Here is a 25533-nt window from a genome sequence, read left to right on the forward strand (position 1 = left end):
GGGAGTACTCCTTCTTCTCACCTGTACATCGTACATTCACTCGCATTGACATTTTCCTTATTGATAATAGGCTGTTACCATCCTTGTCCTTGTGTAGATATGATGCCATCGTTTTATCTGACCATGCCCCGCTTTTGATGGATGTTAAATTAGGCATGTTATCATCCCAACGTCCATTACGGCAGTTAAACACACGTCTTCTCTCAAACACTGGCTTTATTGACTACATTTCGAAACAGATAGATTTTTTCCTGACAACAAATAGAACACCGGGTATCTCTCCCTCCCTTCTTTGGGAATCATTGAAGGCTTTTATTAGGGGAGAGATCATTTATTTTATTCATTTTGAGAATAAATTAAGGATTGAGAAGTTGAATACCCTAAGACGACAAATTGCGCAACTTGATAATATGTACGCGGCCTGTGCTTCCCCAAATGTGTATAAAGAGCGTCTTTTACTGCAATCCGAATTTGATATACTCATGACCCACCGCACTACAGAACTTATGTTGCGGTCCGGGGCACAGTTTTTCGAACACGGTGATAAGGCCAGCAAATTGTTGGCACACCAAATCCGCCAGGTGTCTGCATCGCGTCAGATTATCAAGATTCAAACTGACACAGGTGTGACGACAGATCCTTGTCAGATTAATCTTGCCTTTGAGAAATTTTATAGGTTATTGTATTCATCTGAATCCACATCCACGGATGCTGACTTGGATAATTTTTTTGCCAAATTGGAAGTGCCTACTGTTGATCAGGAAACGGCGGTTAACCTGGGTAGACCTATTACTTTGTCAGAACTTAATGCGGCTATGCGATCTCTTCAGGGAGGAAAATGCCCAGGCCCTGATGGGTACCCCTCTGAGTTTTATGAAGCGTTTTGGGATAAACTTGCACCACTCTTATTAGAAATGTATAATGATGCTTTTGTTATTGGAGTCCTGCCTGAGACTCTTAATCAGGCCACCATCTCCCTTCTTTTGAAAAAAGCCAAAGACCCTCTTTGTTGTTCATCCTATCGTCCGATAAGCCTTTTAAATGCCGACTTTAAACTGTTATCAAAAGTTTTAGCTATGCGCCTTTAGTGTGTTCTGTCTACAGTAGTTCACTCAGACCAGATCGGGTTTGTTCAAAATAGACATTCTTTTTCTAATGTTAGGAGGCTTTTTAATGTTATTTACAATGATTCATCCCATAACAATCCCGAAGCCTTGATCTCTCTCGATGCTGAAAAGGCTTTTGACCGAGTTGAGTGGTCTTACCTCTTTTATATTGTCAAAAAGTTTGGTTTTGGTGAAGCTTTTTTGACTTGGATTAAGTTACTCTATTCTAACCCACAGGTCTCGGTTAGGACTAATAACATTCGGTTGGAGTACTTCCTCCTTCATCGCTCTACAAGACAGGGATGCCCATTGAGTCCCCTTTTATTTGCCCTGGCTATTGAGCCGCTTGCCATCATGCTTCGTTCGAGTCCAACTATTGTGGGCATACGATGTTATAGTTTGGAAGTTAAGGTCTCACTTTACGCTGATGACTTACTTTTATATGTTTCAGATCTGCACAACTCTATTCCTGCTGCTTTGCACCTGCTTTCAGACTTTGGCCGGTTATCTGGGTATAAGCTGAATCTGGGTAAAAGTGAATTGTTTCCTATCAACTCAGCGGTCAGGGCTCTTCCGCTGCATGGCTTTCCTTTCAAAGTAGCCAATGACAGTTTCACATATCTTGGAGTTCGAGTTACGCATAGGTATGAGGACTTATTTAATGCTAACTTTTCTCCCTTGCTGTTGAAAGTTAAAGAAGACTTTGAGCGCTGGTCCTTACTTAAACTGTCTCTGGTAGCTCGAATTAACTGTGTCAAAATGAATGTTCTCCCCCGTTTTTTGTATCTTTTTCAATGTGTCCCAATTTTTTTAACCAATTCCTTTTTTGGTCGGGTAGATTCTCTTGTTTCAGATTTTCTCTGGGAGGGGAAGGTCCCTAGATTGTCTAGACAATATTTACAGAGACCTAAGCCACTTGGGGGGATGACCTTACCGAATTTCAGGTACTACTATTGGGCTTAAAATATTGGGGTTTTGACAGCCTGGCTTCGGTGTGGCCCATCCTCTCCTGACTGGCTTGTAATGGAGACGAATTCGGCAAAACCTGTGTCTCTCGCAGCTCTATTGTATTCACCAATTAAATCTTCAACTGTTGCTTACACAAAGAATAGCGTAGTTAAAACCTCTCTTAAGATTTGGACTCAATTTTGGCGTTATTTTGGTCTACAACTCTTTTCTCCATATGCTCCTATCGCAAACAATCATGTCTTTTCTCCCTCTCTCACAGACAAAACTTTTGTGATTTGGTCAAACCTTGGCATTCAGACCTTAAGGGATTTATTTATTGATGGTGTCTTTGCTACCTTTCAACAACTCTCTGTCAAATTTACTCTTCCATCTCGAGACTTTTTCAGATTTTTACAGGTGCGCAGCTTTGTTCATAGTAATTTTCCCACTTTTCCTAGGCTGCCTGAGGACTCTGACCTTGACTCCTTGCTTTTGCCCAATCCTAGGCTGAAAGGACCTATTTCAATTCTTTATACCCGCATAGCTTCGATCTGCTCTGAGTCTTTAGGCTCAATCAAAGCCCTCTGGGAGGAGGATATAGGAGAGGCTATCCCTGACGAGCTTTGTTCACATATCTTAATACGGGTACATAAGTCTTCTATATGTGGTAGGCACTGTCTTATTCAATGCAAGCTTGTGCACCGCGTTTACTATACCAGGGCTCGCCTGTCTAAATTTTATAGCACGGTTTCCCCAGTTTGTGATAGGTGCCAACAGTCTCCTGCAAACCTTATACACATGTTTTGGTTGTGCCCCCAGCTGAAGAGTTTTTGGACAGAGATATTTGTTGTTATATCAGACGTGGTTGGCAGAAAAATTGATCCGAACCCCCAGAGTGTTTTGTTTGGGGTGTTTTCAGGGCCATCTCCTCTGTCTTCTTCCCAAGAAAATTCTTTGTCCTTTATGACCATTATTGCAAGGAGGATAATTCTTCTTAAATGGAAATCACCACAACCTCCTTCTTTTATATTCTGGTTGAGGGATATTGTTTATTTTCTTAAACTTAAAAAAATTAGGATGTCACTACGGGGTTCCTCTGACAAATTTGCAGAAATCTGGCAGCCATTGCTACGATTGGTTGGTCAAGTTAATTTCCATTCTGTCCCAGTCTAGTCCTTCGCGTATGTATTTGTCTGCTCATCCTGTGTCCTTTTTCTCGGATTTTCCTTTTCTTATGGTTCCATATTTACTTTCCTGGGGACAAACTGTACTTTCTTTAGGTGTGGCAGAATGCATCTTAATTTTTATTTATTTCAAAACTTTTTTTTTTCTTGTGTGTGTCCTTGTTCTTACTTGACTTTTTCTTATTGCCTGGGAGTGATTGGAGGTCGTTTTGTTGTGTTTTTTTGTTTTGTTTTTTTGTAACTTAAGGGAATTGTATGGTTTGTTTTATATGTATCACATTGTAAATGTATGGCTATGCAATTCCTGTTTAAAACCAAATAAACAAAGTTGAAAAAAAAAAAGATTTATCTTGGATTTGTGACATTTTGTTTTACTTTCCTCACCGTTAATTTGTGACTATTCTTTTTTATTTCTTCTTTTATTACTAATTTTTTTATTTTATTGCCTTGTCATGCTATTTTCTTGGAATTTTCTAAGACTGAAAAAAACAACAAAACATTGCCATAAATGCGACTTTTAACTCAAAACATTACATGCAGCAATGAATTGTGCTGCATGTAATGCCAAAGTCCGTAAAATTGCGGACTTTGCATGAGGGTGGAAATAGTACCCTAAATGGGCAGGGCAAAGGGCAGATGTGGAGAATGTGGGACACACTGCGCACTTAAATTGTTTAATCTTGTGATTGTACAGCACCTGGCCCCTTGTGGGTTTTGAAAGTTTTTGTTGATCATCTTCATTAAATCTACATCATCTACTGAACACCGTTACTGCTCTGCATTTGGGTCCTCTCTAACCAACACATCATGACAATTATGTTTTCTTTGGGATGTAAATAATTTAGTTTTTACTTCTGCCAAACCTTTTTTAACTGTTTTGCATATCTGGTTTTATTTTGTGTTTTATGTTTTATCTTTGTTTTGAAACAAACTAATAAACTACAGCAAATGAAACATTATTAACAATTATACAATTACAATCCTAGAAGTCCTTTCCTTTTTTAAACTTATAATAAAATGTTTGAGCAAGTTGTTCATCTTACTGACTATGTCGTTTCTTTAGATTTGCTGACAATGGCATTGGTCTCACTCTTGCAAGGTGAGACTTTCAATATGTTCTATCATTCTTTCTCTCCCTTTGCTTTCTTTTGCACTGAGAAATGGAGGTAGTTAATACAGTATTAAAAGTTTCTAAATAGAATGGTCACATTAGTTGGAATAGGTATGAATGTTCAGTTGATTTTCCAAATCAGAGTATCAAGAAATACACACTTTACATAGAGCGCTGTTTAACCTGGGGATTTAGTCTGGGAAGAGGTACAAAGACAAACGCATTGTATTTTTCTCCCATTTCTTTCTTTTCATACCATCAATCAATGAATAGAATAACTTAACATTGCCGTAGATGTTATAACCATTAACATAAACAAAAAATATTGAACAGTCATTTAAAAAGCACTGAACATGCCTTGAATATGTATGCATATTTATTTGACAGAATATTCTTAAGGAAAAAACTTTCTCCTAATTCATCTTCTATTTTTTGTTGACACTGTATGTTAATACTGCATATCTGTATTTATTTTACGTTTTGTCTTACTTAGCACATTTTTGCTATAATTAGCATGTCATATTGGGTTTTTCTCTGTGTTGAATTGAGTTCTTCTGTGTATTTATTTTGAGTTTCTGTCTCTGAGTCTCCCTGTTGTCCTGTCTTACCCGTTGATTGCTCCCTGTGTATTTAACCCCACCTGTGTTCCTTGTTCCTCGTCGGGTCCTTGTCATATGTGTGCTTCAGTCCTTCGTCTACGTTCCAGTTGCTACCTGTGTTGAGCCCTGGCTTCCGCTCAGCAGTGCTGCCTGGCGTTTTGGACTGCTTTCATCATTAAGCCTTCATTTTTTTCACTGCAACCTGGTCCCATTGCGTCTGTCTCACCACCTCCCACACCGCAATTCATGACATAGCAATTTTTCAGGCTCCTCCAATTAGTTTTTTTTTTTTTTTTTTTCTTTCAGAAAAGAGACAAGCGACAAACCTCAGAACTTTGTGTTTTTGAAGATGTTAGTGACAACACATGAAAGCATTTAACTTGAAACAACTGTCCTGAGTGAGAAACAAGTGCTGTTTGCGATTATCCATTGTTGGATAATCGAAAAGTTTAGCACCTTTTGATTCTCCAACACCATGGGCCTTTGTTGCTTTCTAGGCAAAGTAGTTAGTTGTACAGTGTCACAATCATGCAAAGAATAGGAAATCAGAAAGTGGACAAACACTTTTTCATGCTAAAATTAAAAGTCTCTTGCGTTTTAATTTTATTCTTTTACAAACTTTTCATCTTTTGTTGTAGATGGTGAGTCAGGTATAGTCTATCTTAAGTTTAAAACTGCAGTCACATACCTAATGAACAATCAGAGATGTTAACAGTTTTTTTCCAAATCAAGTCTCAAGTCCCAAGTTTAGTCTTAGGTCTTTTGTCCCAAGAGTTAAATGACAAATCAATGACAGGTCACCTCTAAGCCTACTGTAACTTTTGACTACAGTCATGGGAACTGCTGTAACTTCAACCTTTACTGCACTACAAGCCTAAATTGTTTGTTCTTAGGTCTAAATTAACACATGAAACTTTAATAAATACTCTTCCATGGTATGTCAACTGTTTGTTACACTGTTAAATTATGTCCTGTGTAAATATTCAGCAGTATTGCAGTGTTCTGTCCTTGTATGAGATGCTTTCATGTATGTTTTGCCTCAGGCTTTTTATCTCTGAAATGAATGTCTTGGGAGATTTGAACACAGAAATGTTGATTCATCATGGGTTATTCCACTTTTTCACAGTGGAGGAACATTTCCAGATGATGATGGTTCTCATCAGCAGGTGAAGAACTCTCTCTTTGTTGGTGAAAGTGGTAATCGTGGGATGCTCCTTCCAAATAACAACATATGGGGCCCAGGAGGTTCTGATTTCTCCAGTAGGACACTGCCACGTGGAATGTAGGTGGCTTTTGAAGGCTCTTTAATTCACTCTGTTCTTTTGAAGGCTGAAGAGCATCAGTCAGCATCACAAAGTTGCAGTGCCACAAAGTCTCAAAAATAATGCTTTATGGTCACTGTGAAACTGTAAACTATCATGATGCTTCAGCATGTTTTGCAATGGGCGGATAAATTAAATAAATTGCTTTTGTATTAAGTGTTCAACTTAGCTATATTCATGCATAATGATAGAAAGAACTGTCACAACTATTCTGTAAACAAGGTCACAAATTCTGTACATGAACTACAAATGAGATGATTTGTATGGCTTTGTTTCTCTGTAGAGATTTTCCTATTCGAGGCATGCAGATCTATGATGGTCCAGTCAATGTTCAGAACTGTACATTTCGAAAATTTGCAGCATTGCATGGACGACACACCAGTGCCTTTGGGTTCAGACTCAACAACTCATGGCAGAGCTGCCCAAAGAATTACGTCACCAACATCACCTTTGACCAAGTTCCTGTAAGTTAGCAGTCTCTGTGGAAATGTATGTTTTTTCAGTTCTGTTAGTTAGTTTATTTTTGTCAAGAAAAGTCATTGCAGGAAAATACCCAAGTTTGATCACATTTATCAATTCTTAGTGCAATTCTTTTCCATTACATTGTAATCCAACATGTTTAATTGTATATTTGCAGCTGTACTTTTTTCCAAACTAACACAATTTACTTACTTTTAATATAAATATAAATTCTCATGATAATCAAACTGTGAATAATGTCAAGTCTTTTATTTTAATAGCACATTTATTTTAATAGCACATTTTCTGTAAGACACATTCTCCCCTTGTGTCAAGGAAAATCCTTTTCCTACAGTTCTCATGAAAACCTCACTTTTCTCTGATCCCTATCATCACTACATCATCCCTCCTCTCAGTCTTCTGGCATTTAAATCTGCTGCTATTACTCCCATTATGAAGAAACCATATCTTGACCCTTCAAACTTCAATAATCTCATCTAAGAGCTAACCTATCCTTCATTTCCAACGTTGTTCTGTAAATTTGGTATCTATTTCAATTGCTATACCAAGCTCTACCGGTCCACCAAACCCAACTCCACAATCCCACCCTTCAACCTCTGATTATCTCTGTGAACTGAATCACTAACTTTCCAATAATTTTGTCCAACAACAGGAATAAAATGGAGCTCATTCTTGTTTAATTAATTTTTTCAATGCAGTTTATTTGTATTGCTCCAATTTGCAACAATTTGAAACTCTTGTCTTTGTCTCTCTCTCTTTAAAAACCTGCCTTTATTATTTTCCTTGGCAGCATAGTAACTGCCACAATTGTTGTTGCCGTCTATTGACTGCTGCTGAACACCATCACTGTCAAGTGTGTTCAGCAGGAACAGACCATTTTTTGCAGATGCAGGGGAGTGTACAGTGTAAATATGAATTTGTGCTTTTTGGTCTGGGATTGGTAACATTTAATTTTTACTGCTAAAAACAATTAAGCTGTAATTGGTGATATGTTGTTTGCTGCTGATAATTTATGCATCTAAAACAAACATTATTTTTACTTCAACTTATAAGGTATGTGAAACTTCTCCAATTAAAATTGTTTGAAGGCACTGAATCAACCCAGTACTGGTCAACATTTTCAAGTGAGGAAGACTCACCTGGCATACATAAAATGTCTATCTATTGTAATTACACCTAAGAGAAATTAATTTAATCAAAGCATGTCATGAACATGTGTGTATGTATTCCATCTTAAGCCGTACCGACTGCAGTTTTCTGGCCATTTGCCGATTACTGATCTTTAAAACGCCTGACCTGCCGATTTTGATTTTAGCCGATACCAATTTTTTTTTGTCTGAAATGTCACTAAATGTAGCAAGAAAGTCACTGAGTTGGCAACAGTGAGGTAACTATTGTTAACTGCAAACGTGCAGACATGACCTAGTGGGCTGGTCTGTCAGTCAAAATTTTGCTTAGGGCCCCATAGAGGCTTGGGTCGGCCCTGCTTAGAAGTAGGTGTCAGGTTACATTGTGTTGCATTCAATGTTGCCGGAAAAAAGAGATTTATGCTCTTAATGTCCGATTTGCCATAGCTATTTCTTGAATTCATAGTCACCAGATGGAGTGGCAACAGGGGTGGCAAGGCTCTCAGTTGGGGTGGCAACTGCCAACCCTTGTCACCCCAGTAGATCCGCCCCTGCCTGGGGGGAAATCCTGGTTAGAATTACCAAAATTGTTTCTATTTGTTAAGTGCCAGAAAACATAGTGAGAAAAATTTTTAGAGATTTTTTGTAACTTTCTTAGAATTCAGAAGTACACCTACATTTGGTCAGTATAAGAAATAACGCTTTTAAACTTTATGACTTGAGTCAAGCCATTTGCATTGCCTTCCACAAATGCAAAAGGTTTTTTGCATTCGTGGAAGGACGAGTCAAGTTGTTTGCTGGAGTTCTGGCCCATTCTTCCTGATAGAAGTGGTGTAACTGAGTCAGGTTTGTAGGCCATCTCACACTCGCATGCGTTTCCCACTTCTCCATAGGATTCAGATCAGGGCTTTGTGATGGTGTACATTGATTTGCTGTTCTTAAGGCACTTTGCATTCACCCTGATTGTTTTTTAGGGTTATTGTCCATTTGGAAGACCAGTCTGTGCCCAAGATTTACGTTCTGTCTGTCTTTAGATGTTGCTTCAATATCTGTGCATAATGTTCTTTCCTCATGATGCCATCCATTTAATGAAGTGTGCCAGTTCCTCTTACAGCAAAACAATTATACAACTGTGAAAGTTGTAGCACCCTTCACAGTTAGGATGCTACAGCCGTCCATGTTTTTTCCTCCAAAAAACATGGACGGTTTATTGGAGGAAAAACCGCCCATGTTTTTCCTCCAAATGTCCATAGGCATGATGGACATTCCCATCATGCCTATACTTGCATATAGTTGTTTGAACAGGTGAATGTAGCAGCTTCAAGGTAAATTGTTCCCAAGGATCAAACAGATTTGTGCAGCTGCACAATTCTCTCCTTGCTGATTTCTTTTGACCTTCTCATCATGTCAAACAAAAAAGCAGAATGTTTCAAGTGTTACCTTAAAATACATGCACAGGTGTGACTCCAATGAACTCGTATACGTCAACTAGCTTGTGGAAGGTTTAACCCAAATCATACACAGAGACGTTTGGTCTGATTTAGACAATGCAGGAAAATGTGTGTATGTCAGTTGAATGTGCTTAGTAATGGCATCTTGGACATTCATATGTGAAGCTAATTTCATAATTGGGGGAGTCATGAGCAGTTCTTATTTGGAATTCATATTTGAATGAATGTGTTCATGTTTAGAGGTACCAAATTCACATATTTTTTTTATATTTTTGAATTTATGAAAGAAAATAAAAACCACCTCAAAATGGTACAGGTGCAATGCATTGATTTTGAGTGTTGCCTTTGATCTTGAATGATGCCTTTTTCCACAGATCAGTCAATATGAGCAGATTTTTCACTTTACTCCAGATCACATCTCGGGTATTCTTTGGAGAACCGGGTCCCTGGTTCAACAAGATGCAGATGGATGGAGATAAGACAACCATCTTCCATGACATTGATGGGTCAGTTAGTGAGTATCCTGGAGCGTTTTTGGTTAAAGAAGACAACTGGCTGCTCCGTCACCCTGACTGCATTGATGTGCCTGATTGGAAGGCTGCAATCTGCAGTGGCCATTATGCACAGGTTGGTCAGTCCCCAGTTATTGTCATCAGATATAATTAAGGTTTCGAGCCCGCAGAAGCGAGTAGACAGCCCATGCAGGGCATGGCTGTTTGCCTGCTCCCAGCAGAATTCTATTGTTTTTACTCTGTTTTGTCATTACTGGGGCCTTCGATGCATTGCATAGGGAGAGAGAGACTCCCAGGTGTATGCCCAGGTTAGTGCACTACCTTTCGCAATATTCCTCCGCTAGAGTGAGTGAGTGTATTTCTGACCAGAAACAGTTTTTAACTCGCCCTCACGCCCACAAATATGGCTCGGCCATGACATCATCTCTCGCTCATCTCTGCTATTACAGTAAGTGAGGTACAGATATGAATCGCGATACTATCAAAGACAAGTTGATTAGTTTGTCTGGTAAGCTCAATTAAAGGAAATCTACTTAACAAGGATGTTCCACATTATTAAGCAGGCCACAGGTTTCAAGCAATATAGGAAAGAGAAAGGATCGCTCTTATGCTTTTTTTAACAAAAAGAAAACGTAGAAAAATAAAGCTTTACGTCGACTTCTTCAGTAGTGTTCAAGTAGGAGCAGGATTGAAATAGCGCTGGAATGTAGTCTGCTAGTCTGTTTATTAGAAGATCTAAAGATAAAACTCAGGGAGGATCAGGGTTGATTTAACACACCAGAAACAGAAAAATAGAGCAAAAGGTGATTTGTTGGATAAATTATTTACAATTCCATCAAATAACTGCTTCAATCTTACATTAACCACAAACATTTCCAAATAAGTTGATGATTAAACTCATTCAAAAATGTCCATATGCTGATAATGATCCTGCACAAGTAATAATAGTCCAGTTCAGTTTAACCAACGGTTATCAACAGACTGAATCAGTGTTCAGATCAGTGCTTCTCCTGCCTTACATGTTTTAGGTGTTTCTCTTCTGCCACACCTGGATTCAATCTGTGGTGATTAACAGCCTTCTGCAGTTCTTGATGGCTGCAGAAGGTCATGCAATCATCTGACTCAGCTGTTCTGGAAAAGAGGCACATCTAGGCATATCCCTAAACACATCATAATAAAAAAATTAAAACAAGTGATTTGAAATGATTTAGAGCAGCAGCCAGCCTTACACTTCCTTGGGAGAACCAAACCAAACAATCGGCCCCACCCTATTTTTAAAAACTCAAATCCCACAAAATCTCGCAGGATTTCATACTTAGGCCTAGAGTGGTGGGCAGGTTAAAAAATACAAAAGGAGAAGGGGGAGGGGTGCGACCAAACAGCATACATTGATCAGACGTTGATCAGACATCGGCATTAGATTCATTAGATTTCAACCACAAAACAACATTGATTCAATGGTATTTTTTCAACATTGGCTAGAATTGGATGATTGTTTGTTGGTCAGTTGTCGACCTCAACCAAAGATCAACTATTTTGACTGTAATTCAACTTTGAATTACCATTCTGTGCTATCTGGGTCATATATTAAATGATAAAATATTGGCCTATTTTTTGTTTCATTCTTTTTAATTGCTTTCTAGGCTGCAATTTATTCACACATAAGGAAGGGATAATAACATTAGGGAGGCAACAAAAACCTAAATACCGTGATGGTTTGAATTTAATTACTGTATTTTATAAGTGCATGAATAAGGGAAAGCATGAATAAGGGACATATTAAACCTGGGGAAGGACTGGGGTGCCGTTCGCATACACCTCAGAAAGTATGTCGTTCTGCCCCTGTGCACATAGTACAGAGAATCTCCTTTAGTATGAACTGAACTGAATCACACATTAACCAGTTATAGAGAGCAACTTGCCTCTGCAAAGTGCTGTAAGATGCCCTTGTGGAGCTCAGGTGCTGTTTGTGGCTGTACTCTAATAATCAGACAAAATTTAGTTTGTGGCTGCAACAACAGGTGGGTTTTAAAAGTGCTCCTAAAACAAAAAGACAGTTTCTTTGATAAGTGGTAGTTTTCATTGCCTACCGAAAGATAAGGAAACAAAAAGAATTTGGCTAAAAATTCTAAACTTGAAGATAGAACCCAAAATGCCTTATGTGTGCTCATTTCATTTTGTGGACAAAAATCCAACGGAAGAAAACCCGCATCTCTGAAGCAACTGAGGATGAAGCAAATGAAGTAGCTAAATAAGCTAAGGCGGGTTATTCTTCAAGTTGCCATTCCTCCCACAATAGCTGTAGGTAACATAATACAATACAATACAATATTGCCGCATTTAAGCTGTGATAGTTGGAGTTCCCACATATTTCATAGCCTAAGACCTCTGACAAACACCGGTTGGAGAGTTGCTAACATATAAACAAATGGCGAAAGTTGTTTAATGAAATTCATTTTTGTTTTATGTTCTTCATTTATAGTAGATGTCATCTACTTCTTTTGCTATGTTCTTCCCAGATCTACATCCAAACTCGAAAACCTGCCAACTTGAACATGCAAATAGCGAGGAATGAATATCCTGACTGGCCACTGACATTAGAAGGTGCCCTAGGAAAGAAGAAGCATTACCAGCAATTCCAGCCAGTGATCACATTAGCCAAAGGTTACACAGTCCACTGGGATCAGACAGCACCAGCAGAGGTCACCATTTGGCTCATCAACTTCAATAAGTAAGTAGATTATGAGCAGTTGTTCTTACAACACAGCAGCAATGAAATTGTATTTCATTGTGTTTGCCTTTTTAAGACTCTCTTGAAAAGGCATTTTTGAATTATTGACATTTATTTTCTATCCTTGGTGATACATGTTTGGATTGATGTCACCTGCATGACAACAATGCATAAGACAGGGCTCAAACTAAAACATTGGAAAACACTAAAAGAGCATGAATAGGACTGTATTTCAGCTTATTTTCCACGTTAATAATTAGGGGTGTAACAAGACCTCGCAATATTAAGCATTAGACAGTTGTGGTCAGCAAGGCTTTGCCTGTTGAATTTCTAATAGATGTCCCAACTACACTTAAGTCGGTCTGACAACATTTTGTGTTTCTAGTAAATGACAACATGGCTGATATTCTATGCCAACTGGAAATTAGAAAATAGTGCACTACAATACATTAAATAAACACTCAGAAGCAATACATTCTGCATACAAAAAATGTGTGTTTAAAAGTCAGTAAATTTTATGTCTTCTCATAATTCCAGTCTTTAGCCTTTAATTGCTTCTTAGGTTGTTTTGCAAGGCTGCCCTCCCCTGCCCTCTACTTCAGAGGGATTGTTGAACTGAGTTGTTTACCGATTTCTTCCTGATGGAAGGGGGGAGAAGTGGCAGCATGCTGGGTGAAAAGGGTTTCTTAAAATGTTTTTTGTCTGCTTTTTGAGCAGGCAGGCTGAATAGATGTCATCAATTTTGGGCAAAGGGTATATGATGATCCACTATGATGTTTGGTAACCCTCTGCCAGATCTTTTTCTCTACGGCTGTAGAATAGAATATAACACTGTGCAGCAGTAAGTCAGTGTGGGCTATATTTTACATCAATAGAATCTGATCAGGAGCTGCTGATCAGATTCTATTGATGTAAAATATAGCTCCTGATCAGATTCTATTGATCTATTGACAACAAAAAAGTCTCTCTACTGGACTTTTTTAATTAGTTATTTGTTGCTGGGGCTCCAAGTGAGATCCTCTGAGATGTGAACTTCTACGAATTTGAAAGCAGCTGCTGGACCCTTTCCACTTGTTCCATTTATGCTAAGCCCTGGATGGATTGTCCTCTTTTTCCTGAAGTCAAAGATTATATCCTTCATCTTCTTAGTTTTTAGGATGAGGTTACTGAACTATGCTGTCAGCTTCTGAACCTTTAACCTATAGACTCACTGATCATTGTCTCTAATGAGGCCTACAACAGTTGTGTTATCTGCATATTTAAACAAGACGTTACAGTCATGGGTAGCTTTGAAATCAAGGGTAAACACAGTGTTGTATAGTAACGAAGTAAAAATACTTAAGTATATTTTGGAGTACTTCATACTTTCCTGGAGTATGAAAATTTTTGATGACTTTCACTTTTACTTCACTATATTTCCGAACTTAATTGCGTACTTTTACTCCGATACATTTTCAATGTGTGGTTTAGTTACTCGTTACAAAAAAGCGAGAGAGAGAAACAAAGTGTTTTGACCCCACCTACTGATTAGCAAGTAGCAAGCAGGCTACCGAACAAAGTCGGTAGAACTACTTGCCTGGGCTTGTTCATCACCTCCAATAGGATACACCTGTTTCGCTTCTCCCATTAAACACAAAGCAAGTCTCGCAATCAGCAGCAGACTGCAACTACGTCGGACACGGCTCCAGGGGAACCACCAGCTGGTGATGAGAGCCCATGGCCTTATTTAAACACAATATACTCTTTAGTGGGTGTTAAAGATTCGTCGTACCGCATGCAGTTTATGTTATTCCTGCGCGAAGATGTGGAAATTCTATCTTACAAAAACTCCCCGTCCAACTTGAAGAAACACATCGAGGTAACTTCTTATGAAATGGTTATAATCCTCCTGTTTCAGTAACTATAGCTTGGTCACTAGACACTACTGTATCGTGAAACGTTGACCATAAATGAACTTTGTTTGGCATTGTTTCAGTTCCACACGTGGTGTATTTAGCTTAGGCCTAATGTTGACTGTATCAGGCTACCTCCTCTGTTCAAGGGGGGACAGAAGCCATAGCGATAGCAATTTAGACTAAATTTAACGAATATAGGAAAGGCATGCAAGTTCAAAACCAGGTTTACAGATGCCAATAAGCTGCATTTCCCTCCCAATTCTTTTTTTCTTTTGCATAATGACCAGTTGTGTGCACCACCTACTGATTGTAGCATTGACTGATTCACTGATTTGTGAAGTAGAGTAATCGTAACAGATCTTTCTCTTCATGTTGGCCGCATTTTCTGTACTATTTATTTTTCTCATTTTCAGCACTGATCTTACCTTGAAGGGAAAACTTAAGGTTTACAAAAACTTTGTATTTTCTGTCCTGGAGGGTATACTAAGAAGCTGGTTCAGTTGTAAAGCAGGTTAAGTTAACCTTGTTGTATAGGTAAAGCACCTAATTTTCTTAACTAAATGATGCCTGCAGGTATATCTATTAGCAGGTTTAATTTTGCCTGCACTTGGTTGTGTACATTATTTTAAGTGTATTTGACAAGTTTACCAAAATATAAAAAATGTCATTCAAACTGCATTTGCTTTGTTTTACTTTTTACTTGTACTTTTCATTACATTACTTGAGTACATCCATTTTTACAGTAATTTCCATACTTAAGTACAAGAAGTTTCAGATACTTTAAGACTTTAACTCAAGTAACATTTCAGTCAGTGACTTCGACTTTTACCAAAGTCATATTTTGGAGAGTACTTGTACTTTTACTTGACTCTGAGATTTCAGTACTTTATACAACACTGGGTAAACAGAGAGTAAAGGACGGGGCAGCGCACACAGGCTTGGGCTGTACCTGTGCTGTGTGTGTCTGTTGGTTCACCTGACCTGCTCTGTAAAGTGATGATGATGCCACTGTGTTTTTATGGCAACCTTAGCATTCACTCATGGATGGACATAAACAGCTATGATGTGAACTGCATTAAGCTCCTCTGGCTGATAAAAGAGTCCGCATTTCAGCAGCAGATACTCAACATCTGGGCGACAGTGCTTCAGTACAGTCCACCACAGTTTGTTCAAATTTATACACACACCACCATCTCTTGATTTTCCAATTGCAGTAGGACAATTGGAAAGTCAAGCTATTGCTATTGCTATTGTCCTACTGTATCTCTGCAGTAGGACAAGGGGCAATTCTTGTCCTGTAATTTGGGTAATTACAAAAATGTAATTTGGGTAATCTACCCAAATTACATTTTGGGTAGATTACCCAAATTGTAGATTTGGGTAATCTACAAACACTACTGTTTGTGAACGTAGTGTGACTGGCAGAAATTCAGCATGAACCACCACAATGCACAGTGGATTGTGAGATACGTCAATCAATCAATCAATCAATCAATCAAATTTTATTTGTATAGCACATTTCAGCAGTAAGACATTTCAAAGTGCTTTACATCATTACAAACACAGAATCACAATGCAATATAGAATCAATCATTAAGTCAAGTTACATCAATAAATTTGTAATTGATTACATTTCAAATACAATTCTAAACAGGTGGGTTTTCAGTTGAGATTTAAAAGAAGTCAGTGAAAAAAAGTCAGTGAAAAACTGTAAAACAGCTGAAAAGCTGTTTTACAGTTTTCTGGAAGTTTGTTCCAAATTTGTGGTGCATAGATGCTAAAAGCTGCTTCTCCTAGTTTGGTTCTGGTTCTGGGAATGCAGAGCAGACCAGAACCACAAGACCTGAGAGGTCTGGAAGGTTGATACAACAACAGCAGATCTTTAATGTATTGTGGTGCTAAGCCGTTCAGTGATTTGTAAACTAACAACAGTATTTTAAAGTCTATTCTTTGAGCTACAGGGAGCCAGTGGAGGGACTTTAAAACTGGTGTTATGTGCTCTATCTTCCTGGTTTTAGTGAGAACGCAAGCAGCAGCATTCTGGATCAGCTGCAGCTGTTTGATTGATTTGTTGGACAGACCTGTGAAGACGCTGTTGCAATAATCAATGTGACTAAAGATGAACGCATGGATGAGTTTCTCTAGATCTAGATGAGACATTAGTCCTTTAATCCTGGAAATGTTCTTCAGGTGATAGAAGGCCGACTTTGTAACTGTTTTTATGTGGCTCTGGAGGTTCAGGTCAGAGTCCATCACTACTCCCAGGTTTCGGGCCTGATCGCTGGTTTTCAGTTGTAATAACTGAAGCTGTGCATTGACTCTAGATCTATAACTCTAGATCTATAACTCTAGATCTATGACTCTAGATCGTTCCTCTTTAGGTCCAAAAATAATAACTTCAGTTTTGTTTCTGTTCATCTGGAGAAAGTTTTGGCACATCCACACATTTATCTGTTCTAAGCATCTGTTCAGTGATTGGATGGGCTCTGAGTCACCTGGTGACATCGTAATGTAGAGCTGTGTGTCATCTGCATCGTTATGGTAGCTAATATTATTTCTTGTTATAACCTGTGCTAGTGGGAACATATAAATATTGAATAAAAGGGGTCCTAGGATTGAACCTTGGGGTACCCCACATGTGACCTTTGACCTCTTTGATGAGAAGTTTTCAATTAAAACAAAGAAATCCCTGTTCTTTATGTAGGATTCAAACCAGTTTAGCACTGGACTGGAGAGTCCGACCCAACTCTCCAGTCGATTCAGTAATATGGTCATGGTCAACAGTGTCAAAAGCTGCACTGAGGTCCAACAGAACCAGCACTGTGGTTCTCCCACAGTCCGTATTTATATGGATGTCATTGAACACTTTTACGAGGGCGGTCTCTGTGCTGTGTGGTGAGCACGAAAACCAGACTGGAAGGAGTCAAAGAGGTTGGTTATAGTTAGGAAACTAGTTAATTGTTTACACACAGCTTTTTCAATAACTTTGCTGATGAATGGGAGGTTGGAGATCGGCCTGTAATTCTGCATTAGTGATTTGTCCAGACTGTTCTTTTTTATAAGTGGTTTGATTACTGCTGTTTTCAAAGCCTGGGGGAAAACGCCTGATGAGAGCGATGAGTTTACTATTTGGATCAGATCAGAAACAATAACAGGCAGGACTTTCTTAAAGAAATGTGAGGGTAAAACATCCAGACAGCAGGAACTGGAGCTTAGTTGACTTATAATTTCCTGTAGGGTTTTATAATTAAGTAGTTGAAATTGGGTCATTTTTCCTGTATTTGTTTTGTTTGGGCACAGCATTGGTACTGACTTTACAGTGGATGTGCAGATTAATCCTCTGATTTTTTGAAATTTCTCTGAAAAGAAGCTGGAAAACTGGTTGCAGGCGGCAATACATTGGAATTCAGGCGGTAACGTCACAGGAGGGTTTGTGATTCTGTCAACTGTTGCAAATAAAGCTCGAGCATTGTTAATGTTTTTGTTTATGACATCTGCAGAAAACCTCTCTTGCATGTTTTAGCGTTAAATGATAGTTACGTAGTCTTTCTTTATAGATGTCACAATGAACGTGGAGTTGAGTTTTACGCCATTTTCGTTCTGCCCTACGGCAGATTGTCTTGCAGATCTAACTGTTTGTGCATTTCTCCATGGAGATTTCTTTTTACCAGACACAACCTTCATTTTAATTGGGGCAATGGAATCAATAATATCTGAGACTTAAGCTGTAATGATGTAGATAAGTTGGTAAATGATTTTCAGTCTAAAGGGTGAGGAAGAGGAGTAGATTTGATTAAAAGTTTCTGCTGCGTTTTCAGTGAGAGAACGTTTTGTGATGGTTGCTGTCTGTCCAAGTGGGTTAAAAGATAAAGAACTTTCAAAGATAACAGGAAGTGATGCAACAATGCGACATCAGTTACAGAGACAGTGGAAATATTCACACCCTTACTGATAACCAGGTCCAGTGTGTGTCCTTTAGTGTGTGTTGCTTGTTTGACATGTTGTGTTAGACCAAAAGTCTCTAAAATATTAGCGAGCTTTTTTGCCCCTCTGTCTTGGGGATTGTCAACATGAATGTTGAAATCACCAACAATTATTAAACAATCATAATCAATACATATAAGAGTTAGAAGTTCATTCAAGTCAGTAAAGAAATTTTCCACAAAAGTTGGAGTTTTGTATAGAGTTACAGTCAAAGTTCGTTTGTGGCCTTTAACCTCAATTCCAAGATACTCAAAAGAGGTGAAGTGACCCAAAGAGATTTTACTACAATTTATGGTATTCTTAGATATTGAAGCCACGCCTCCTCCTTTTTTGTGTTTTCTATTCTCACTGAAGAAATTGTAGTTAGGAGGCGCAGATTCAATTCGTACGATCGATTCATTATTATCATTCAACCATGTTTCTGTCAGAAACATAACATCGATATTATGCTCAGTGATGAAATCATTAATTAATAGAGCTTTAGCACAGAGAGATCTGGTATTTAATAAAGCTAGTTTAAGTGACTTGGAGGCCAAGAAATCTTCAGTCTGAGGTTCCTTTAGGCAGGGGACAGTCTGATGTTTGAATTAGGTCTGCTGTATTTTATATTTCTGTTTCTTGTAAATTTTCTTGCAGTTATCCGGACAGGTAATGTCCTGTTCTGCAGTGCCGAGGGGCCAGACACATTCTGGAGCAAGAAGGGTGTAAAGATAAAGTCTGGACCCCGGCCTCAGACCTCAGAGACGCAGAGTGATGGATCCTCTGGGAAGTTAGAGTCAGGTGGCTTAAATGAAGTGAGGTCTGCTACGTGAGCGCTAAGGAGTGACATCCCAAGTACAACCTGTTGATTCATTCCATCTGTAAATTTAAGAAACTCCGGTCCAGAAGACATTTCTCCATGTGTATCTTGTGAATCCTGTGAATGAGTGGGTGAGCAGAGAGGGAGGGGAGAAGGAGGAAGGGAACCAGTCGCTCCGTCTCTAGTCGATGTTATATCAGCTGTTTTTGAAACCATTTGTTCCTGATAAGCCGGCGGTCTCTTCCTAGTCAGAAATCCTTGAGCCTGTTCGTCTGAAGCGGTGATCACGTTGCTGTCCTTGTTGATAAAATGAAAAAGATTTGCAGTGAGTAGCTTTATCCCATGTTTATTAAGATTGCGTCCGCTTCTTCCAAAAAGGTGAAAACGCTGCCAATAGATCCAGAGGTTATCGATGAAGGTCACTGAGCTGGCAGAGCAGGTTTTAATCAGCCATTTGTTTATCATGTCCAGCCTGGAGTGTTTTTCGTCTCCCCATTGAGGTGATGGAATTGGACCACTGAGAAATAACTTCATTTTTAACTTTCCCATAGTGTTCAGTAGAATATTAAAGTCCTGTTTCAGAATCTCAGATTTCTGCTTTGCCACATCGTTGGCTCCAACATGCACAACTAAGGACTCAATATCTGGCTGATCAGCGGTTAGCGAGAGAACTTTACGAGTTAAATCAGATACAGTGTCACCAGGAAAAGAAATCACTCTTGTTTTCTTGGGATTGCAAACGTGACTGATTCCATTTACTGCCTCATCTCCAACAATAAGCACTTTTGGCATACCTTTCGTTTTCCTGGTAGCCGCTTTGTCCTTTGGAGCTTTGGGGGGTGGATGTGTTGGTCTTGCCTCATTGTTGATGTTTGAAGGCGAGGTTTCACTCAGAGGCTCAGACTGGAGTACAGAAAATCTGTTTTTCAGTGGGATTCCCACAGAGTCAGAATGTTTTGAGGCCCGGGCTGGTCGCTCTGTCCTTGGGAGCGGGGTCAGTGGAGCCGTTTTGGTTGCAGCTGCTTGTTTGTTTTTCTTTGGTGGAGCAGGTGTTGAGGTTGAAGGTGGGTTTCGGCTCAGAGCCGGCCACGCTGATTCGTCCAGGTGAGGGGTTCTCCCAGTCAGTCGCCTCATCGGATCTGCGGTGTGAGACTTTTGCTTTGGCTTGGCACCCAGAGCGTTCCAGGGTGAGTTGCTTGATGCGAGGCGTACAACCTCTCCTTTGATTTGAGGAAGAGTTGTCTCATTTCCACAGGTAGCGTTGATTTCAAAGTTCACCTCCAGCTGTTTGATCTTCATTTCTATAGACTGAAGCCGTTGTATAATACTGCTAATGTCCCTGGGGTCGGCCGGAGGCATTTTGTCCTGGTTCAACTTGGAGATGAAGAAAGTAAGGCAAAAATAAAAGTAAGAAAATCCCCCAGTCCTTAAGTTTGTAGTAATCCAGTTATGATGTTGAAAATGTGAATATAACTATAAAAACTGTCACTTTAAAAGTAGCTCAGACAAAGTTATCAGTAAAGACGGGAGAGGGCAGGACAAGCTGTTCCTCCTTCAGCTGCCAGGGCAAAATTTTCCTCAGACTATCTGAATCCATCACAATATAAGTGTTGTATATTGGTCAATATCAGTAATTATTTATTTATTTATTTGTTTTAAATATCTGAATATAACATATACATATATATGTATTACATTTATAAATGTAATTATCTATTGATATTGATCACTTGTCTATCATGATGAATATTATTGTTGATTTATTGTCCAGTCATATTAAAAATCATGTTACCAACTGAAGAAAAACTCAAATCAGAGAAGACTTGACATGAGATCAATGTGGCCAGTTCTGCTTTAACTTTGAACTTATTCAAGAAATAGGTGCATGTGAGATCCAGAGGATAGATAGACAACTACAACCATGCTTAATTATAATCACTATAATAATAAACCCCCAGCAGCAATTTCTCTTCACTACTTTTACCTTACCAAGAAATAGAATGTGAAAGCCACATGCCTTTAGTTTCGTTGTGTATCTTAATCCTGTGTAAATTCAGGAGCCAGAAGGAGATTGTGTCAGGATCTGTTCCGTGTCTGTGTTTATTTTGAGTTTCTGTGTCTCTTAGTCTCCGTGTTGTACTGTCTCCCCTTGATTGTTCCCAGGTGTTTCTTGTCTCCTTGATTACCCTATGTGTATGTAACCCCACCTGTGTTCTTTGTTCCTCGTCGGGTCCTCGTCGTGTTTGTCCAGTACCTGTTGTCACTATCTGCGAGCTTCTGCATCTGCTCCTTTGTGCTGCCTGGACTTTGTATGTTTTTGGACTACTTTCATTATTAAACCATCTTATTCATCTTACCCTGGGTCTGCTGCCTCTGCCTCACCACCCAAATCATGACAGTAGGACCCGACCACAAGTAACTACGGTGAGGCACGCGATTTAAGATTTTTGTCGACATGGACCCAGCGCGTTGGGATGAATTATTATTTAATGTCAGAGACTTTGTAGCGATTGTGGCAGAGCCATACTTCGCACACAGATGCATCGGGGCAGCCATCAGGCTATTCCTGGTGCTGGAGGGATGGGCCGACCCACTCCAGTCCCTGGGGTTGGAGAGGCTAAAACAGGAGGCAGAGTGGGAATGCCAGGCAGGTCTAGCCTTCTTGGCCGGCGATCCTCTGCCTCCGGAGCCGGACTTCCGCTCACCCAGCCCAGCCTTAGCGTCCCCGGAACCAGCACCACATCCAGTTCCAGCACCTGCTTCTCCGACCCTCGCCGCAGCCGCTGTCTCTGCGCCTCCAGCCGCTCCAGAGTCCGCTCCAGCCTCTGCTCCAGCCTCCGCTTTGGAAACTGTCCCCATGGTAATGGGGTTCCAGGCAGCCCGCCTGGCACCTGGTCGACAGATGGCGCGGCAGAGGGCGTGGCCTGCCGCAGTTAGAAGGTTATCGGCTCCAGTTAGTGGGTATTCGGCCTCCTCAGCGCCTTCTAGTGTTCCCTCCTCACAGGTTTCTAGTGTTCCCTCCTGAGTCCCCACCTCTTAGTGCCCTTCCCGAGTTCCCTCCCAGTAGTGTTCCTTCAGAGTCCCTGCCTCCTGTGGCTCGGCCCCTGCGCCAACGTCGCCCGATGGACCCTCCCCTTGGGTTCCGCCTTCTGCGCCGAGGACGTCTGCCGGACCCTCCCCTTGGGTCCCGCCTCCTGTGCTGAGGACGTATGCCGGACCTCCCGCTTGTCTTCCTCCTTCGGCATCACGGACGCCCTCCGGACCTCCCATGACGGTCTGCCTCCTGTGCCTTCGCCCATTATGGATGGGTTGTTTTTTGGTTTTTTTGGACCCTAGCAGCGCCCCTCCGCCCGCCCTAGTTGTGCTTTTTTGGACCTGGTTTTGTTTTTGGGCGTCTGGTAGCCGCCCTTGAGGGGGAGGGGGGGGGTAATGTCAGGATCTGTTCCGTATCTGTGTTTATTTTGAGTTTCTGTCTTAGTCTCCGTGTTGTACTGTCTCCCCTTGATTGTTCCCAGGTGTTTCTTGTCTCCTTGATTACCCTATGTGTATTTAGCCCCACCTGTGTTCTTTATTCCTCGTCGTGTTTGTCCAGTACCTGTTGTCACTATCTGCGAGCTTCTGGATTCGCTCCTTTGTGCTGCCTGGACTTTGTATGTTTTTGGACTACTTTCATTATTAAACCATCTTATTCATCTTACCCTGGGTCTGCTGTTTCTGTCTCACCACCCAAATCATGACAGATTGTCCAGACAATCGTTGATTAGACTGAGTCAGATTTACAAGAATTAAAGTCTGAAACTGTATTGTTTTTTTTTTTGTTGTGGTAAAAGTGTCAGTAAAATGTCGTGTTAATTTATTGAAAAATGTGTGCACATTGCTGTAAAAGATGTAGTGTTAGCTGTTGTACTAAATAGACCACCGTCCACATTTCCACTGACTGATGTTCCAACTTTCATCAAAAGTTTGTTTCGTCAGCAATGCTTCCAAAAGTCTATTAAAAGGCAATTCTAATTTTTGTGCAAGCCTCACTTGATCTGACTTCCATATAGAAGTGTCTACATACATAGACATTTCTTTTCTTGCTGGAATACAACAACAAAAAATCAAAATATTACCCTGCAAGGTTTTTGATGTTTTCATAAGGATCTATTCATATATAAGCTGCTGGTTATTTAGAAAAGGTTCTGCTTTGTGACTGAATTATTGATGTTATGGTGTGTTTTTATTTATTCATTGCAGAAATGACTGGGTCAGTTTGGGGATCTGCTACCCAAAAGAAACTACTTTTACCATCATTGCTGACATTCACAATCGCCTCACTAAAAAGACACACAAGACTGGTGTCTTTGTGAAGACCACCCAGAGAGAGAAGACCAATCATTCACACTCAACCAAGGGATACTACTACTGGGAGGAAGAGACTGGGTTAGTTAAGTTGGTACTTATACTTCACACAATGACTTCTGAAAACCAATTTATCTTATTTAGAACAGGGTATGTCCTCTTATTTTTTAAGCCTTCAGTCACTACAGTCCCTCTGACTATTTTAGCAAGTCATAAATAAAGCATGACATAAATTGTTCAATCCAAAAATTACTCATTAAAAGATGCATTTTTAACAAGAGTTAGACCTATAGTCCAAATTATGTGCTTGACTGTCCGGTCCTGTCTAGACTTCCGTGGCGCATTTAATAAGCCTACGACATATACAGCGAGAAAGAAAAAAAAGAATGCTCAATTAAGATATGTTATTTATTACAGTCTAAATAAAGTAGGGAGTTTACCCTGTTCAGAATGGAGAAGAAGTCATTAGACTGTAAGAAGCACATTGAAAGACACGCCTTTTATAGTTTGTGCTGCACAATAAATGTGCATGCAGCTCACCCTGCTCTGCTCCTATAAATCAACCCAAAAGACTAAAGCTGAAAACTGGAGTTTAATTAAAGCATGTTGGGCTTCCTTCTCCCCTGTACCCTGGACAGAGAACAGTCTGCTTGTTTAGTATCTCTGTGTGCGCCTTGAAATACCTCCAAATCAGATATTTGGATGTGTACACATCTTTGTTTAAATGGTGAATCATTTTGACTAATCTCACACTTGACCACAGTTTGGACTTTACACACAGAGATCAGAGGTCACTAAATCAATATTGATTTTTCTGATCAATATTAGAAAAATTTCCATCAGAGTATCTGAGAACAGCAAGTTGAAACCTGCCATCAACTTGCCTGATTGAACCCGGGCTTCAATCCAATTCCAAAGAGGCTTTGGAATGAGTAATGCAGCTGGACCTCTGCTGCGGGATTATTTCCCCCTGAAAGGAGTGTTTGCAGGATCAGGTAATGGTTCAGAGATTCTTCATGTTCACTTCAATTGGTAAAATGTTACCTGATTTTAAAACTTAGTCTGCAGAGAAAAATTAAATGTATTCTGCTTGATGAGGACAAGATGTTGTCATGAAACGGTGGTGTTGAGGCAGACGCTGTAGACCCAGGTAGGATGGATAAATGATTTTAATAACGAATGTCCCAAACAAAGTCCACACAACCAGGCAGCACGACTGAGCAGAAGCCAGGGCTCAACGCCGGTAGCAACCGGTAAATTCAATGGACAAGACAAAGGACTAAACGCACATTCGACAAGGACCCGACAGAAACGCAGACACTCGGGTGGCATTAAATACACGGGAGGGTAATCACAGAAACGAGACACACCTGAGAACAATCAAGGGGAGGACAGGACAACGAAGAGACACCAAAAACTTGAAATTAACACACAGAAAACACAGAACACGACAGTACCCCCCCCCCCCCCCCCCCTCAAAAAAACAAACAAAAAAAAAACAACAAGGGTGGGCGGAGGGGCACTGGGGCCAGAGTCCAGAAACAACAAAAAACTACCCACAGGGTGGGCGGAAACACAGGAAGGGCCAAGAGTCCAAAAACAAACAAAAACTACCCACAGGGTGGGCGGAGGCAAAGGACGCGGGAACCACGGAGGTGGTCCGGCGGCCGTCCGCTGCACCAGAGGCGGGAACCAGGGAGGCGGTCCGGTGGTCGTCCGCGGCGCCGGAGGCGGGAACCACGGAGGCGGTCCGGCGGTCGTCCGCGGCGCCGGAGGTGGCGACGAGGAGTCCCGGGGGGGGGCGCCCACAGACGGCGACAACGAGCACCCAGAGGCAGGGCACCCAGAGGCAGAGTCTCGGGTGGAGCGCCGAGGGTCCCGGTCTCGGGTGGAGCGCCGAGGGTCCCGGTCTCGGTCGGGGCGCCGGCAGGAGCGCCGGC

At 40.5% G+C, this 25533-nt stretch overlaps 1 protein-coding gene across 3 annotated transcripts in view; it reads left to right on the forward strand.

The window, feature by feature from the left end:
• Nucleotides 1-25533, forward strand: part of cemip (cell migration inducing hyaluronan binding protein) — a 224571-nt gene that overhangs the window by 181803 nt on the left and 17235 nt on the right. For all 3 annotated transcript variants that reach the window (XM_023332631.1, XM_023332632.1, XM_023332633.1), the window contains 6 exons: nucleotides 4302-4337; nucleotides 6075-6230; nucleotides 6554-6734; nucleotides 9740-9955; nucleotides 12360-12571; nucleotides 23489-23674. In XM_023332631.1, the coding sequence (XP_023188399.1) occupies nucleotides 4302-4337; nucleotides 6075-6230; nucleotides 6554-6734; nucleotides 9740-9955; nucleotides 12360-12571; nucleotides 23489-23674 (987 nt within the window). The remainder of the gene's footprint in view (nucleotides 1-4301; nucleotides 4338-6074; nucleotides 6231-6553; nucleotides 6735-9739; nucleotides 9956-12359; nucleotides 12572-23488; nucleotides 23675-25533) is intronic.

Source organism: Xiphophorus maculatus, chromosome 4, assembly GCF_002775205.1.
Source record: "Xiphophorus maculatus strain JP 163 A chromosome 4, X_maculatus-5.0-male, whole genome shotgun sequence".
NCBI classification, from domain to species: Eukaryota; Metazoa; Chordata; class Actinopteri; order Cyprinodontiformes; family Poeciliidae; genus Xiphophorus; species Xiphophorus maculatus.